This window comes from Acipenser ruthenus, chromosome 19 (genome assembly GCF_902713425.1).
Source record: "Acipenser ruthenus chromosome 19, fAciRut3.2 maternal haplotype, whole genome shotgun sequence".
NCBI classification, from domain to species: Eukaryota; Metazoa; Chordata; class Actinopteri; order Acipenseriformes; family Acipenseridae; genus Acipenser; species Acipenser ruthenus.
Window position 1 is genome coordinate 21,692,235 of NC_081207.1, and position 18,472 is coordinate 21,710,706.

Consider the following 18,472-nt stretch of genomic DNA (forward strand, 5'->3'; position numbering starts at 1 on the left):
TTAAAGTAACACTTTCAAAAGTGTTACCTTTTTTACACTGTCATAGAGTTGTATTAACACTAGCTATTGTTAAAAATTATCACTGAGTAACACTGGACGTTGTTGCTTTTCCTTAACACTGGTGCATAATGTTGAAAAAAAAAAAAAAAACACTATCAGGTGTAAAATGTTAATTCTATTGGAGTTGAATAAAATTAACTCTATTAAGAGTGTTGATAGATACACTGAAGACAGTGTGCCTTGAACAGTTCGTCAAAAGCGCCAACTGAACTTTGAGCCTTACATGGAATGGCTTTCTTGTCTGACTATGAAGCATTTGTGGATGGTGTTTTTTAATGCGCCCACATCAGCCAGCAAGCATGGTTGATCACAGCCCTCAGTGTTTTCAAGACGGTTTTCCAAACCGGTCCCAACCTACAACATTAAAAAGGGAAGAAATACTGACATTGTATTTAAATCAAAATCAATATATTCCTAAAATCTGGCCATAAAATAATGAACATAAAAGAGGAGAAACAGCAAGTAATAAAGCAGCAAGTCAATAGTTTACAGTGCCTTTCATATTTTCCACCATATTTTCAAGCTCTACTATAAACCACCTACATGTTTGGGGTGCTCCACTTAAATACCCAACTGAAATAAGGAAATGTTACAGAGAAAAGGCTTCATATTTCACTGCACTTAAATCTTTAACACTCTCCTGATAATCGTTTCAATCTCCTGTTGAGAAGATCATCATTATAGGGATCATCCTGCATCATACAAAACACAATACAGCAGCTTTCAGTAGCCTTTTTGAATCTCACCAGATAGTCAGTAGCTTGGTTGGCAATATTTTTTGCAGACTTCGTTTGGCTCCTTGATGTTGGAGAAAGGAGATGCAACAGCAGCAGTATTGATGACATATCACTGTCCCACCCTGACAAAGAAGGGTGAAAAGCCTCAAATACACACATAATAAAACCTTTGGAAGAAACTTTCTGAAAGACTTTTTGATTTTTAGTTTAAACAATCTGTTATGCACAGATTAAAATCTTGACCCAGTATGCACAACTTGTGCACTGACCAGACCCAAGTTCAACTGTACTCACAATTACAGCAGCATTAGTAGTTTAATGGCCTACCACATTGACAGTGTTCTGTTCAGGTACACTTCATTACAAGTATGCAGCAGTAATTACAATTATATTAGAATGTGAATAACTACATACATGCAATGAGGAAGAAAACACCTCAGAGAACATTAAATGTACAATATTGAATCCGGTTAAGATACAAAATAAAATATGAATTTATTCTCACCTGGATCACAAAATTCACCTGCATTCTCCAGGCGACATTGCTCTGTTGATCTTATCAGTGCTTCCAAATGGCTGTTTAAGGTCAAACCTGTGCAATCTCTAATGACCAAAAGGATAAAATGTAATTTGAAAAAATTTAAAACTTATTGTAAGATTGCATTTAATTCACTGTTACATGTATTTGTAAATGCAAGTAAAATTAACTATGTAGTTAAGTGTGCATACCAGGCCTTGTGTGTCCAGAAACTGTGGAAACACATCTATGACTCCAAGACATTTCTGGATCATGAACTAAATTTGAAGGTAATCAAATGTTGCTCTCATTTATTGCTGCATCATTTGTGTGTCGGAGGAATGTTTCAGAAATGGCTTCTCTACACCGCTCCCCAGTCAGCTGCTCCTCATTCAGATATATTTCTCGCTGTACTCTTGGCCCATCTCTATAATCAGTGCTTGCTTTCCTGTGTTGCCACCACAGAATTGCGCTGAATTGTTTTAATTCTCCAGGCTAGATATCCTGATCCACTATGTGCATCATAGTAATGCTCCTAAGAAATTAAAAGAAAATGTCTGTTTTAATTCTGACACCAAAATAAGATCTGACTAATTCTTACCAATAAGAAAAGTATGTAAATTTACACAAAATGTCAGTTTAAGTATATTAGCTTAACTTGGCCTTTTTTTCTTTTAAATTACTTTTATCAGAGAGCACAAAAGCAACTTTTACAATACATTACTTACATATCCATTTTTTTAATATGGGTCCTTCAAGTATGGGAACAAGGTCACAATTCCTAAACCAACATGATCTGTACATCTAGTGGTGGAATTCTCCTGTTAAAGGATATAGAAATTATGAGATATCATACAAAAATAAACCCCATGTGGATATAAGCCATGAACTATTAATGTATTTAATATAATACACTGTGTATATTTTGGAACATTAACAATTTATCTAAATTTGTTTATTATTTTGGAAGCTGAATTACCCATATACTCCTGTCATATCTGCTACCATTATATTAACAATCTGCCTCTGGGTGCTGTCTAATAAAGTCTTGGTTTTTGCATATTCATCCATGACTTTGTCACCACCTGGTTTACACTGAAGTATGCAACTAACCACCTGAAAAAAAAAAAATGTATAAATGCAAAATTAACTAACAATTAACATTTTAAACCTGAATAACAAGAAAAAGTAGGAAGCACACATGCTGTTAGCATGGTTCTATCAAGAATCCAGTGTCCTAAATTTCTTACACATGAAATTCTATTTGTTTTTTATATCCATTTTAGTACATTTAGCTAAACTGAATGTATACTGCCACAAAGTTTCTAAGTGGTGTTAAGCCTACTTGTTTTGCATGTTCAGCACCACAGGGTTTTATCTATGAGCCTCAGTTTTCCTCCAAAATGAGTGGCATCCGAGTCATCAGATGCAGCAGATGAAAATGAAGACTCTAAAAATGGAGAACTGACAGCAAAGTGTGACTCTAAAAAGTTAAAACATGCGATTGTACCTTTATTAAGTATTGCAATAAAAACCAATACAGAGAACATAATTTGGTTAAGATATTTTGCACTTCCAATTAAACATTTTAGAGATTTCTACTCTATTACTTACGATCAGATTCTCTGTCTGAATTTGACTGTAAGACATCATCCTGTGCCAGACCCATCGAGTAGTATGACTTTTGTGGACGAAGGTAGACTAAATTTATGCATGATTACAAAAAAAAGACTTGGCATTATTATTGCATGTGGAATCTACAATATGTAAACATTTGAGTATCGTTATACAATGATTGAAATGATTCCCATTGCATAGCAGTTGGAGCCATTTTAGATTTCATGAGCTGCAGCCTCTTGTTTTCTGCTTCATCTGTACAATTAATACAAGTGCCTGCAGGTTGGAAAACCTGAAGTGGATCAAACTGTTATGTAATGGGAGTCTTAGTTCCATCTCTGATTGTTATAAATCATCAGTCCTACTTACCACCCTGTAGGAATTCTGTGCAGCTTAAGTTTTCAAAATGTTTGATTTTCACATATTTTTGGCACCCTTTCTATTTCACTTTTAGTAGCTTTGTCAGGACACTAAAACATAAAGTGTGTTAGGACAAATAAATCACCCCAATAACCAAATACCTGCAGTGTGGTTCACTTCACTTTCTGTAAAGAATCACTATTCAACTAATACGAATAACTGCATGAGAATATAACTTTGCAGTATATTCACTAACAATTAAAAGGCTACAGGTATTTATCTAATCTTAAAACAAGTGGAAATGCACGTGGGACACAAAAAAACAAAAACAGAATCAGCCCCTTCAGATAAGACTTGCTAAAAAGGTTTTATTCCTCTTTTAAGCCATAAAATATTTATGTGAAAACAGTTCCACTAAACATATCAAATCTGGTTAAGCACGCTAATTATAAAGGCTGGTTTGTATTATTATTATTTTTTATTTTTTTAAAACTATAAACTGTAGAGATATCCATAAAAAGTATCCTTCTTAAAAGATGCTTAGAATGTAATCGGAACCTAAGACATTCATACATGCTTTTATGGCCTCTACGACAATATGTCGACGTCACCAGATACCTCTAACCCCACGACAAAAAAAACCCAAAAACAGCCAGATTATTGTGAACCCAAAGCTATCAAGCCAAAAAAATGAATCTGCTGTAATACTTGCTATATATTTTTTTAAGTTACCATATATAATATATGCAGAAACACATATTGTCCAAATCCTTGTGGAAAAACTGATTGTTAACACTATATTGTAACACTGGCATTTTAACACTACAGATACCTTGTGGAGTCTACAAGTGTTGATCTGAACATTCTTTTCAAACTGCAGACATTCCTTTAAGTTCCTCTGGTTACCAGATAGTGTAAAAGCAGGATAAAAACAATAAAGTACTATAGAGTTAATACAAATGACAGGAGGTCATTAGTCCCATCACTGCTCGCCTGGTTCCTCAAAGCAGATCGTTTCCAGAACTTTTTCTAGTCCAGCTGGTAACCCATACCATACACTCACCACTCTGGTGTGTAAAAATGCTTTTGAACAATGAGTGAAAATAATCACTACTACTAAGACTGTTTATGATGCTTGGGTGGCCACCATATGGCTTTTTGACAGTTTGGGACAGGTTAGGTTTTTTTAGCTCGCATCCCAATGCATTTAAGGAGCTCCAGCCCTGTCTATTCTAAAATCATGCAACAGCAAATTTCACTTCATCGAAAATGTGGAGGGGGGTGGCAGGGGAGAGAGAATAAAGCTTGAATTATTTATTTTCATGAACACTTTATTAAAAACACTTTAACATTTCTGCAAATACTTACATTTTTGAAGGCATACACATTGTATACAGGTATATATTCAAAAATATAGCTTAAAACAATGATTGGTAACAATGAACATACAACTAAAATAATATATTAAATAAATACTAAAGAATATCACCAGTAAAAATATTAGGCCATGACTTAATTTTAATATAGTAAACACAATCACAACTAACTCATAAGCTCTTTTTGAATGGGAATATTCAAATGACTTAAAACATTACAAAAAACATTTATATTCTGAACAAAAATCTCAAAACAGAAGGATTAGGGTTGTCCCTCTCGGGCTGGGTAACACTGCTTTGTGCTGTATATCTCAATACATGTGATCTCTAGATGTAGGAAGCATATAGGGAAACATATTACATTCACAATGAAACAAACAAAAAATATTTAACATACAATCCCCCAGGTAAGCAGCTTGCCCAAAAAAGCCTTTTGGCGACATTCCCCAAGTATATGTTCAATATTTAAAAGAAAAAAATGTATTTAAAAAAAAAAAAGATATATAATTTAAATCCAAGTAGCTTTCGAGTTAAGTGGCAAGAATCAGTAACTATAGAATTATGGGTAATCGGGATATGCGCATTTCAGCATTACAAGAGCAATTCATATTGCGTGAAAGTCACCAAAAGGCTTTAATGTACTGAACAGTTGTATCTTTGTTTGTTCATAAATAAAAAAAAAGTCTTGAAAACAAATTGAAACATGAACCCATTTTATTTTTGCTCACACCTGCACTGTTTGCAATTACAGTTAATAAGATTTTTTTTTCTGATATTCATCAACATTACTGTTTTTTATAGACATAATGCTACATGTCTATCATTTTGAAATAATGCCCCCAACTGAGCCAGATCCCACCCCGTGGATTTAATGTCTTGTATTCATTACCTGCTCTATGTTTGGTGGAGGGAATATGCTTTCAAGATATTCCCAAAATAACTTTTCTAAAGCACTTGTAAACTGCTCTTCATATTCACAAACATCTTCACCCTGCACCCCCACCACAACAAAACACATCACTGGTTGCACAACTCCAATAGTATTCACTTTGCTCTGCAAGTAATACCCTGCTCTCTGTTGGTCAACTGTTCAAACACAACAGAAAAAAAGGTTAAAATAAAGCTATCCATGCTATTGAGGTCCAAAATAAGAAAAACATTTAAATTATAATTATGCAAAGTATATTCTTAATCAAACCATCTATATTATTATATAAATAACATAAATTGCTATTTTATTTTTCAAACAGAAACTGTAACACTGTAACATGTTTTACTGATAAAAAGCCGTGTCAGTTATTATTTCCCAGATCTCTTTTTTTGGTTCTCTACATAAAGGCTGTAATGGGTTGTTAAGAACTCAGTAATCTGATACATAGTATTTGTGTTTCACATTAACTGTAGCTGTTCATTTCTCCTGCTTACATGCGTCACAGGTATTTGGACACTTTCAAACATTTACAACTGATTATTTAAATATTTGTTCTTCTGAACGTGCAAAATGAAACAGCTCTTAAAAGTGCCTGATAGGATAAAGGAAAGGAGGCATCCCCAATGTTCAACTTCAAAACATTGTGTAACCTGGATGAGAACAAAAAGATACCTCGTAAGTTACAGTTTCAAAATCAAAATAGAGGAGAGATAAAAGCTGTGCTGGACAGAGTGTTCCTTTCAGGAGAAAAACAATATCCAGTCTCATTCACCTGTACCAGGTTAAAGCAGGAACATTTCAGTGAATTACTTTGATAATCTGGAAATAATAAAGTCAAATGACCATGTCAGATATTTAGGAAAAAAAAGTGAAGGGTGCCAATAGATTTTCCCCAAGAAGTTTCTGTAACATTGAAACTAAATCTCAAATGGTTAACGCAATATTAGGAGTGACTGTGCCAGCAGCAGAATAACAATATAAGCTTCCCTCATAAGGATGCTTAACTACTTTAGTTTGAAAACTGTATCCAGTTAATAATAATAATAATAATAATAATAATAATAATAATAATACAACAAGTACAACACACATTAGCTACTCATATATGTTCCTTCTAACTTTTTTTGGTAATTTATGAAATAAACCATTATACTATTCTCTTGCCTTATGAAGGTTCTGTGTATTCTTACCTCTTCAGCTTTTGTTTCTTTGGGACAGGAGCCAATTATTATGGTCCTTCTATAATGAAATAAATCTACCATGTTCATCACGGTGCAGTTTCACTGTGCCTCTGATTTTAGGGGAACACTACGGAATGTACTCAAAATCACTGAGGTCTGTGTAACAGGATTCACTTGTAGAAGTATATGTGCTCACAAAGGAATTTTCTGCTGATTCCTGATCATTGCTATCTTCTTTGATTTGTGCTTTGGTCGGGTTTCTTACAGTGTCAGGACCCAAGGTGGAGGAACCAGCCCAATGCAAACATCCAGCACTTGAGGTGCAAGAATTAGCATCAAATGCCTCTCTAGCAAGAGACCGGTTCAGATCTTCATCTAAAACCAACCTGGAGAGAAGGACAACAGGCTGGAGGTTGGGAGAGTGTGAAAGATGCTTTTGGCATTCCATTGATAACTTAACCCCTTTGTCTTGTTTGGCCACAATACCATTTATGCAATGAACAGAATTTAGAGTCTGAGTGGAAACCATGCTCTCACTTTGTTTCTCTCCATTGGGTTGACATTTCCTGGTTAAACCCGAAATTAGTGGTGAAATCATCTTGGCAGAGGTCTGATTTGGAAGAGAGTCTACGCTTTGTATATCTGTCCGTCTGCCACGGCTGCATATGTTTTCTCGGCTTTCTTCTGAACACAGCATGCAGTCAGTCAGAAATTTTCCAGCATCACCACCTTGGTGCATTTTGACTCGTAGCTGCTCAACAACTCCAACCGATACAGTCCAGGTGCCGTTCCGGTGTCCACATCTTTCACCTGGCTGGTAAGGTATATGGTCTGTATCTAACTGGTACTCATTTGGTTCACTCAAGACATTTCTATTGTAATGATATAAAGGCACTGGGTCCATGGCTTTCTCTAACTGGCTTTGTTTCTGGGACTGGAAAGGGTCAGGTGGAGACATGTTTTCTTCAGATTCTTCAAAGGAGGTAGAATCCATTCTCAGAGCAGAAAACACTGGTGCGGTAGAGTAAGCATCTGACTCCACTCTAGGACCGTCTGGCTTACAAAAGTTATTAGCTAAGGAAGCATCTGTATTAGTTCTTCCCTGCGAGCAATCCTCAAGCGATGTTACATCAAAATCTCCAAGACATATCACATCCATGCTCTCTTCATCCTGGTCATGGCTGTCATTATAAGACACATCTTCAAGCACTGATGTGGTGGTTTCATGCAAATTCTCGCCAACCTCAACATCTTCACTGAGTTGTTCAATTTCTTTTCCATAAACTAGAGATGTCCCTACTTGGAGTGTTTCAGTTCCCTGTGGCATGATTCCATTTACCAGTGAACTCTTTGTTTTATTTGGTAACACTAGTATATCTACACAAACATTATTTTCTCTCTGAGAGACATGTCTATTTGGTTGTTTCACAGCTGCCTGTTTTTTGCCCCTCTGTTTCATTTGTAGATCAGAAATGGCTCCTAAAATGGTTCCATTTCTATCATTGGTTTCCATCAGTCCACTGTTGTCTTCACATACATTCATCTGTTCTCTATGATCTTTCTCACATCCTCCTTCCCTCTCCAAGCAGTTACTTTCTTGATATAAAGATGCTTCCAAACTGGATGCTATCAGGTTTGGTTCACAATTGTCATGGCTGCTGGCTGGAACTGTCAAAAAAAATCAATGCCACAGTTAGTATCTTTGAATTTTAACTTTTTATGTATAGTTTCACAGACCACGATTAGCATCAACCAGATGTTATTAATTGAACTGATACTAAGAATTTAATAATTAAAATTTAAGAATAATGTATAACACTATGTAACACAATTTTTGTTCCTGGGTAGTAAGTGTTATTTCCTAATTGCTTATGCCTCAAAAGTACAGAAAATGGCTATTATTCCCCACAAACTTTGCTTTTGTGACCAGGACAGTGATATTTTGAAATTTACCTATTTTCAATGAGAAAACGGGCGAATGTGTCTTTTCGTTCACATAAAGTCAGAAAAAAAACAACATATGAATCCAAATTAACATGTATTTATACTAAAGTAATACAAAAATGACTACAAAAGATTTAGAAGTGAATAGTTTTTCGAGATTTACGATTATACTGTAAATCACTTTCACGAATCAGCCCCCAAATGTAGTCTCCCATCATGTTCTCGTTATACTGTCCTTGGTAGCGGCGTTCAAAGTCCAGTATATCCTGGTGGAAGCGCTCGCCTTGCTCCTCCGAGTACGCTCCCATGTTCTCCTTGAATTTATCAAGATGAGCATCAAGGATATGGACTTTGAGGGACATCCTACAGCCCATTGTGCCGTAGTTCTTCACCAGAGTCTCAACCAGCTCCACATAGTTTTCGGCCTTGTGATTGCCCAGGAAGCCCCGAACCACTTCGACAAAGCTGTTCCTAGCCGCTTTCTCCTTACTAGTGAGCTTCTTGGGGAATTCATTGCACTCCAGGATCTTCTTTATCTGTGGTCCGACGAAGACACCGGCTTTGACCTTTGCCTCAGACAGCTTAGGGAAGATGTCTTGAAGGTACTTGAAGGCTGCCGACTCCTTATCTAGAGCTCTGACAAATTGTTTCATAAGGCCCAATTTGATGTGCAGTGGTGGCATCAGCACCTTCCGGGGGTCCACCAGTGGCTCCCACTTGACGTTGTTCCTCCCCACAGAGAACTCGGTCCGCTGTGGCCAGTCCCGCCTGTGGTAGTGCGCCTTGGTGTCCCTGCTGTCCTAAAGGCAAAGATAGCAGGGAAACTTGGTAAAACCGCCTTGGAGACCCATCAGGAATGCCACCATTTTGAAGTCTCCTATGACCTCCCAGCCGTACTCATCATACTTCAAGGCGTCCAGCAAGGTCTTGATTCTGTTGTAATCCTCTTTGAGGTGCACCGAGTGAGCCAGGGGAAGAGACGGGTACTTGTTACCATTATGGAGCAGCATGGCTTTGAGGCTCCTGGATGAACTGTCAATGAAGAGGCGCCACTCATTCAGGTTACAGGCGATTCCGATTGCCTCGAACAGACTGGTCACATTGTGGCAGAAGCAGAGCCCATCTTGACGGGTGAAGAAGCTGGAAAAAGGTTGGTGACGCTTCCTCTGATCTACGACTTGCACACTTTCATCCAACAAGTTCCACTGCTTGAGCCTAGACGTCAAAAGCTCGGCATTGGTCTTGGTGAGACCAAGATCTCTAATCAAGTCGTTGAGGTCTTTTTGGTTGGGGTAGTATGGGTTTCTCTCCTCAGCTCCACCTCTGAAATTGTCATCTGGATCAACAACGTCTTCCTCGCTCTCTGACTTGCTGCTCTCTTCTAAAGACGGCTGCTCTCTCTCCGGAGGAGTGGGTACGGGGAGCTCATGGCAGTGTGACACCGGGGCGATGGATGAAGGAAGGTCTGGATACGTGATAGCAGGTGCATTCTTGCCAGTTTGACGTTTGGAAGGGTCCACCATGCAGAAGTAGCAGTTGCTTGAGTGGTCAGTGGGTTCCCGCCAAATTCTTGGGATAGCGAACTTCATGGCTCTCTTTTCCCCTCTGTACCATCCTACAAAAATACATTTATTTCACCCATGACTAATGTGTAAGAGATTCTCGCAACATTTTTCATATATGATATATTTTTTCAATAACATTGAAAATTGTAAAACATTTTAAAATTAAAAACTTTTACAATTTTAAAAATTTTAACAAATTTTTATAAAATTACGAGCAACAATTGTCCATCTTACCTTCCAGAGTTCTTTTGCAGTGCTCGCAGGTGAAATGTGGTGCCCAGGGTTTGTCTTGATTCCCGACCGTCATGCCGAAATATGCCTTATAGGCCTCACACATCTTAGCAGATGCTTCCACGGAGTACTTTTTCGCTCTTGTCTTGATAAATTGGCCGCAGACATAGCAAAATGCGTCTGCCGGATGCTTGCAGCCTCTTGATGCCATCTCAGAAAAAATGCAGATATGTATCCACTTAGGCAGCTGGAACTAAACTGAACTGGTGGGCTTAAGGCCCCTATATTTATACTACTATTTATATTACTGGAAAGTTCTAGAAAGTTCTAGAAGTTACTCCAAGTTTACTCAGCACTGAATCTATCTGGAATGTTCTGAAAAATAGACAAATTTCAAAATATCACTGTCCTGGTCACAAAAGCAAAGTCTGTGGGGAATAATAGCCATTTTCTATACTTTTGAGGCATAAGCAATTAGGAAATAACACTTACTACCCAGGAACAAAAAAAAAAAAATGTTACATTGTGTAATTAAATATAACTCATTATAAAAAAATAAATAAAACAATAATAATTTTTTGTTACATTTTAAAAGTGTGGGTAAGTTATGATCAGTGGTCTCTCAAAGACAAGTTGTTCCCGGTTGTATGTTTGGCCTTGTATCTAAATTTATATATAAATTGGATGTCCTTCCTTTGCACTATAGACCAATATATGTGGGGGGAAAAGACAAATAAATTAGGAATACATTAAAGTGGTTAACACATTCATCATTTGATTTTGTAAATGCACCATCCAGTATTTGTCAAAAGCATATTTTATAGCCGATTGGTAGATTATAGTATAATTACTAACCTGTAGTTGATGTTTCATTCTATTTATATTATTGATTATTTATATTACCTCAAACCTAACTAGATATTGGTGTTTTTATGAATTAAAGCATGTCAGTAACTTACATCCCCTGCAACGGCTGTGACTTCAATTTGAGACTATTCTTTCAGAAATGGGAATTTTCAGTGGGAACTACAAATTACATGGTAATGGATACATTTTACAGAAATCATGAAAACCGTGATAACTGAAAAAATAGAGCCTTAGTAATAAATAATAGAAAGAAAGGCATTTAGGGTTGCAAAAATGACCTCTATTGAAGGAACTAAATATTTATGCACCCAATTCCTGTGAACAGTCTTGCTCCACGATACACTGCAGAAGCCGTTGTAACATGTCAGGAACACTGAGGGCCTGCTTTTGAAGTAATTCTGCCAATATACATTCCTCTTCGGTACAATCACTGCTTATTTCACCGGTCAAGAGCTACAAGATAAAGCAAATAGATTCAATAAACACAAGCAGAAAAACACAGTTAGATTGCAAGGTCATTAAATGTATATTTATGACATATCTGTCATCATTTTAGTTTGTTATATACTGTTTTCACACTAGGTTTTAAAAGATGAAATCACTAAAAGGTGCCAAGCATTTAACAACAGCATCTACAAATGAGGAAACGGTATCAACAAATTAGGAAACACTTGGAGCAAACTTATTCCTCCTCTATAAATATCTGGTTGATTAGGTTTCTAATATGTGTACTCAAGCACAATTCAAACTTAGTTTAATGCACTGAACAACAGTTGTATCTTTGTTACATGGGAAAAGTTCATAAATAAAAAAAAAGGTCTTTTTTTAACTCATTTTATTTTTGCTCAAATCTGCACTGTTTGCAATTACAGTTAATGATTTTTTTTCTGATATTCATCAATATTACTGTTTTTTTACAGACATAATGCTACCTGTCTATCATTTTGAAATAAAGCCCCCAACTGAGCCAGATACCCCACTCCTTGGATTTAATGTCTTGTATTCATTACCTGCTCTATCTTCGGTGGAGGGAATGCGCTTTCAAGTCTTTCAAGATATTCCCAAAATAACTTCTGTAAAGCATTTGTAAACCGCTCACCATATTCATTTTCTAGATCAACCTAAAAAAAAATTCGTCATTTTTCTGTTAAAACTGTACTGGTACATTTTTAATTATGAATTGTAAAGTACTGTAAAAATGCTTTACAATTCACAATGCTTTTGGTACATATCATTTTAATTTCTAAATAAAATTATACTTTTAAAACTAAATACAAAAGTATACTGGTGCTACTATCCTATGTCAGTTATATATATATAGAATGTTGTTTTTTTTTTCAAATACACACATATTGCAAACCTGCTGTGATTTATAGAGGTGTATATTGTTCTTTGAAGGCAATCATAAAACATTTATAGAGGTGTATATTGTTCTTTGAAGGCAATCATAAAAAATAAAAACGAGTGTCGTTTCTGCAGTCCCGGTAACTACGAGTGGTTTAGGTTTCAAATCACCTCAGGACAGCACATCGATTTGAGCTATATTTTCTGTGTTGTATCTGCAATATCGGAAAACAGGTCCCTAACATTCAGCTAAAGTATGTCCAGACCAAGTTTCATCTATATCTTCTAGCTATACAGTATGTAAAATGTGTGACCTATACAGTAGTACAGACAAAAAATGTTCACATACCCTGATAATAATATTCAATAACTTGTGCCAAAGGTTACAGATAATTGTACATACACCCACCTGCCTGCCTTCAATGGAGGTCATATCTGTTCTTGGTAATTTCCAGAGCAGTTGCTCTTACCTCAATGTACTGCTTGCGAAAACTTTCATCCCGAATCATTCTCAGAACCAGCTTACGAAATTGTTGAAAGCAAAGTTTTAATTTTTTAATATCTCTTCTTGTCTGAAAAACAAAAATATCAACAACAGAGACAAACACATTTAAATCCTTTGCATTTCTTAAAAAGGTAGGATGTCAATGTGTTACCAACATTTGTGAAACATTGTGCGTTTTCCAGCCACCACAAACAACGTGAACTTAAGAGGTCAAATTCCTGTCCTATCTGTTTAAATCAAAAATCTGAATTTAAATAAATAATAAACTTCTCTGAATTAAATCCAGACCATTTTAAACACAGGACATTCACTGCAACAAATTAGATATTTTTTATACAGCTTGTAGATATTACATCATATGATGAATTCCTTTTTTTATTTTTTATTTGGCTGTTTCTGTACAGAAGTGCAACAACTGGAATTGTAAATTGTATATTTTTCATGTAGCAGCTTGAAGATATCACATGATATGATGAATTCCTTTTTTTATTTTTTTAAACTTGGCTGTTTTTGCACAGAAGTACAACATGTTTAATAACATCAAAAGGGCGACAGGTTGTTTATGGCCATTCTAATGAGTGAAAAAACATAAATCTCCATGTACATTCATGAAGCATTTAGTTCTAACAAGTAAAACACATGGAAACGAAAGTAAGTTTAAACCAAAATCAAACAGCTGAATCAGGGACTTTTCCCCTTTAAATCAAGCTCTGCGTCTGCTTAGCAACACAGCAGATTCTGGAAGAGTGCCACTGCACTCATTCAGTAGCTGGATTTGAATGAATGGAAGGATTGATTCCAAAATGAGATCTGGTAAAAAGCTACTCTGTAGTACTGAATGTGAAACGTTATTCAATGCTAGATACTGTATTTCAGCACAAGATGTGCAATATACTTCATATATAATATGAGGGTACTTTTACTCACAGCTTGAGCATACTGGAGGCCGTTCTCCGGGAAGAATTCGTTGAGAGATTTAAGGATGTTCAGTAGATTATGCTGTTTCACAAGCATATTTACTATAATCTTGGAGAAGGAAATAAAATACATTGATGAAATTGAAATAAGTGATTTGCAAATTCCCACAACTATAATATTCCACATCTGGAGCATGTTTAGCACCAGAATGTACAGTACACAGAACACATTATAATCTGAAAGGTAGTCATAATATAAAAATGACTTCACAAACATACAAAATACGAAGACTTGCTGAGAGAATTGAGAACTAGACAATCCCAGTGAAACAAAGAAAAACTTTGTCCTGACCTTGAAGTCATTTACAACTTCCATACATTTATCTCATTACCACAACAAATTGAACTCTAAGCAACAGCCCATGGGAATTTTAAGGAGTCACTTTATCAGTGTCGCTATATTTACCCAGCCAGTTCTACTCCCTTTCCCATCTTCTTGTTACAATTTCGAAGGTGCAGTGCATATATAAAGAAGTTTAACTCAAAAGAACAGGGGCCTCACTTTATCTCCCTGGTTGTCATTGAGACAAGGCTAGCTGGGCTCTTTAGAAAGATGCTGAATTATTTTTCCCTGTGTTATGGTCCAACAACACAATAAATAAAACAAATGGGTCACATGCAAGTTCACTTTTCTGTGCTTGCTCACTGCTGGGTCCACAGAATGGTTTAGTGGCCCATGCAAAGAGATACATCACTAGGGTTACTGAAAGAGAGTTGTGGTTTAAGTTGAAAATGTACCTTCTGACTTTCAACTTGAAGTTTTTGAGATGTAGTGTGCGTGCCTGAGCCTTCAAGGCACGCAAGTCTAGCCTGCTTACATTCTACAAATGTCTGACAAGTACATCAAATTGAGAAAGAACACTATGAAGCTTATATCAGTGTTTGGCAGCACTTGTGTGAGCGGACATGTACACTGCTAAACCCTGAACAAATCAAAAGAAAAGTAAGCTACTTTGTAACAACTAAAACAGTGTTTTTAAGAAATTATAAAAGGAAAGGAAACACACATGTATTTGTTTTTATTAGTTGACATTGTATACAATTGCAGTGACAGTGATTCACACATTAATATTAAAGAGTCGTTGATAGATGAAATGGTAAAAATGTAAAGTGTAACATACATACATATGGACTATGAATGCACATCTCTACTATACCCCTGCCTGTGGGGGGGGTTATTTCACATAACAGATGAGCTATACTGCTCTATAAGAGATGTCTTAGAGTCAGTGTAAAAATAAACATATAACCTGCCACTGTTAATACAAAATTGTAATCCTCATACCGTTTGTGTGCCGGTTTTGAAACTGCACATAGATAAATGTGCTTGTGCTGGAACGATCATGGTTGAACATTCTTTCAAAATGGAAATGAATATTTTAGTATTCTTTCATTTGGAATTAGCTAGTATTATTTATACAGTTTTACAGGGAAATAACGGTTGCATTTATTTATTTATTTGTTTATTTAGCAGACGCCTTTATCCAAGGCAACTTGCAGAGACTAGGGTGTGTGAACTATGCATCAGCTGCAGAGTCACTTACAACTAAGTCTCACCCGAAAGACGGAGCACAAGGAGGTTAAGTGACTTGCTTAGGGTCACACAATGAGTCAGTGGCTGAGGTGGGATTTGAACCGGGGACCTCCAGGTTACAAGCCCTTTTCATTAAACACTGGACCACACAGCCTCCTAATTGCATAGCAGTTTGATCAATTCCTGGTTTTACTAAGAGTTTAATAAGATACGCTTGAGCTTGTTACACTGTAGTAAGTTCACATTACAACCTGGACTGGGGGCAACTGCTATACAATAGAAGTCTTATTTCCATACCCGTATTAGAATTAAATACATAAATAAATCAGGAATGAAAATAAACGTGGCACTGGTACCCCATCAGACCACCTATTAATAAAAGGATAGAAGCAATCTTCAGTACTGACGAATTTGTATTATTTATTATAGATATCATGCATTGACTTCCTTTTTGACAGTCTTCTATAAATTATTTTACATAAATGAATACGAACATTGTCATTTTTGCCACCAAATACATTAAGCAGAGTTTGCTCTAATCAGGGTTCTCCCCAGGCGTTTTTAGTCGGGCACGCAAAAACATCTCAGGCTCACTGGATTTATATTATTGATGATGTTTATCATCTGAAAATGGTCACATAACAGCCATACATGGGAGGCAGTCAGTCTAAATTTAACCCAAGCACTATTTAAAAACAAATCAACAAGCTTCCAGAGTGTTTTACAGACTTACCTTTGCTTTCAGTGCTGTGCACATTTTGATATAGTGCCTGAAACAGACCAGATCAGGGTTCTCCTTATGACTCCACTCAAGAAACTCCAGAATCTTTGGATAATGCTCAGCATCTTCACTCTTCATCACACACCACATGTCTGTGCTTAGAATGCGAAGATGGAGAATACCAATCTTTGAAAGGTCTTCAAACGCAGTGAATCCTACACCACAAAGGAATAAAAATGTGTAATTAACATGGATGTATTAGCTTCTGTGAATACCCCTAAAAACTAAATATAAACAACCAATAACAACAAACCAAAGTGTACCCCTAAATCTAATACCAGATATTCCTTCTTATTATTGTTTTTATGTATGTTTTAGAAAATAAAACACAACCATAGGCACATAAGATAAACAGTTCACACATAGATCATAAACAACCACATAAACAGCAAGACTGTAACACATAAACATCCTCTTCAGCATTACATAAAGAATCTGTTTTAGTATTTGCCAATACGACTTTGCTTTCTTTGGTAAACACAAGTTACGATAACAAATAAACATGCCAACTAAGGTGTAATAGCATAGTTAATTTTTAACTGGTCTACCTCTCACAATATCCAATAGCCTGTGTCTGTACAAGTAATCCAGGATCCAGCTTCTTAACGCAGGGATAACCTGCACGCATCTTCTGAGGTCTGCGATGTTAACGTCCTGTGTCACAGCTGCCATTCTGTACAAAATATACTGACGCTGGAATCGTCGTTATATTGATAATAGTTACACCCATTAACACTTATACATTCACTCTTCCTTAGCAAGACGCCCAGCTTGTGACATCAAAACATGTTCAGGCATGTATCATTTCCTTCTGGGAGGCACTCAGATCACGTGACTTCCCTCACGTGTCAAAGCTGTTTTAAACGATGTTCTTCGGAATTTAGGGCGCGTTGTTTTAGCCTTTGTGTTCACCGAACTGTTAGTTAAAGTCAAAAGCTGGAGCTCAATGAACTGTTGTTAAACTCATCGATGAGCCACCAGACTCACCGGGGAAAAAAAAGCCGGTGAGATTCAACATAATAAAGTAGACAACATGGACGCCCCCTTGGAATCTGTGTGGCCAGACTAAATTAAATATATAGTGGACTCGGATACTGTAAGTCGCTAAGTAATACAAGTGCTGCCAAATCCCATTCATTTAGAAACTTAAAATTATAAAGCAAAAGTTTTAAGTTGATGCTATTTTTATGGTCTAAGCTAATACAATGTCAAAGCGGTTAAGTTCATTCATATTTTTTTCAAATGCGCGCGCACACCAGACCATGGATTCTGAGCTTTTTTTTTTTTTTTAAACATAGATACCTGTACTGTAGTGTAAAAAATGTATTATTATATAGTGTTTTTCATGTAAAACATCTCAGAGCCCTTCACATAACTAAATAAATAACGTTTGAACAATTGTAGTACTAGTCGCCACATTTAATGTCACAAAACTGTTATTTTAATCCATGTATACATATTCCAAATGTAACTATTTCCTAAAATAAAAGCGCATACCATTTACAACATTACCATCGGTATTACTAGTAATACATTTGGTACATTTTATTTTAAATGTTTTACAAATACTAAATACCTTGGTATAAATAAGGATTCTCATACTGAGCGTATTTCCTGTAGTTGAATATAATTTTTATTAACATTTTCAGTAAATATGAACAATTTATTCGTAACAGTGTTACAGCAATGGAAAATGGGCATATATAAAATGTGAGTATGTACAGTAAATTATTTATATTGTATATAATATAAATAGTTGTATACATAAAAATATAAGATCATTTACTTGTATCAATAAAAAAAATTAAGAGCTCTTTCCATGTTTTAACAAACATGTCAGTGACATGTATCCACGTCACAGCATATGTAAAAAAAAAAAACCCAAAAACATAAAGAAATGTGAGACCTGCGCTTCCATATAACGCACATTCTGTTACTGTAAAAA

At 36.0% G+C, this 18,472-nt stretch overlaps 1 protein-coding gene across 2 annotated transcripts; it reads right to left on the reverse strand.

The window, feature by feature from the left end:
• Positions 1-4,601: 4,601 nt before the first annotated feature.
• LOC117424270 (uncharacterized) lies at positions 4,602-17,520 on the reverse strand. 2 transcript variants are annotated; one of them, XR_004547886.3, is made up of 8 exons: positions 17,076-17,520; positions 16,480-16,682; positions 14,163-14,261; positions 13,201-13,302; positions 12,397-12,507; positions 11,695-11,839; positions 6,789-8,447; positions 4,602-6,248 (listed from the first exon to the last, which is right to left on the reverse strand). XR_004547886.3 is itself a non-coding variant. In XM_034040476.3 (7 exons), the coding sequence occupies exons 1-7, from the start codon at positions 17,197-17,199 to the stop codon at positions 6,907-6,909; spliced, it is 2,325 nt and encodes a 774-aa protein (XP_033896367.3). In that variant the 5' UTR covers positions 17,200-17,520; the 3' UTR covers positions 4,602-6,906. The 2 variants fall into 2 exon arrangements, 1 of the variants encoding a protein (XP_033896367.3); XM_034040476.3 differs by having other exon boundaries at positions 4,602-8,447.
• Positions 17,521-18,472: the final 952 nt, after the last annotated feature.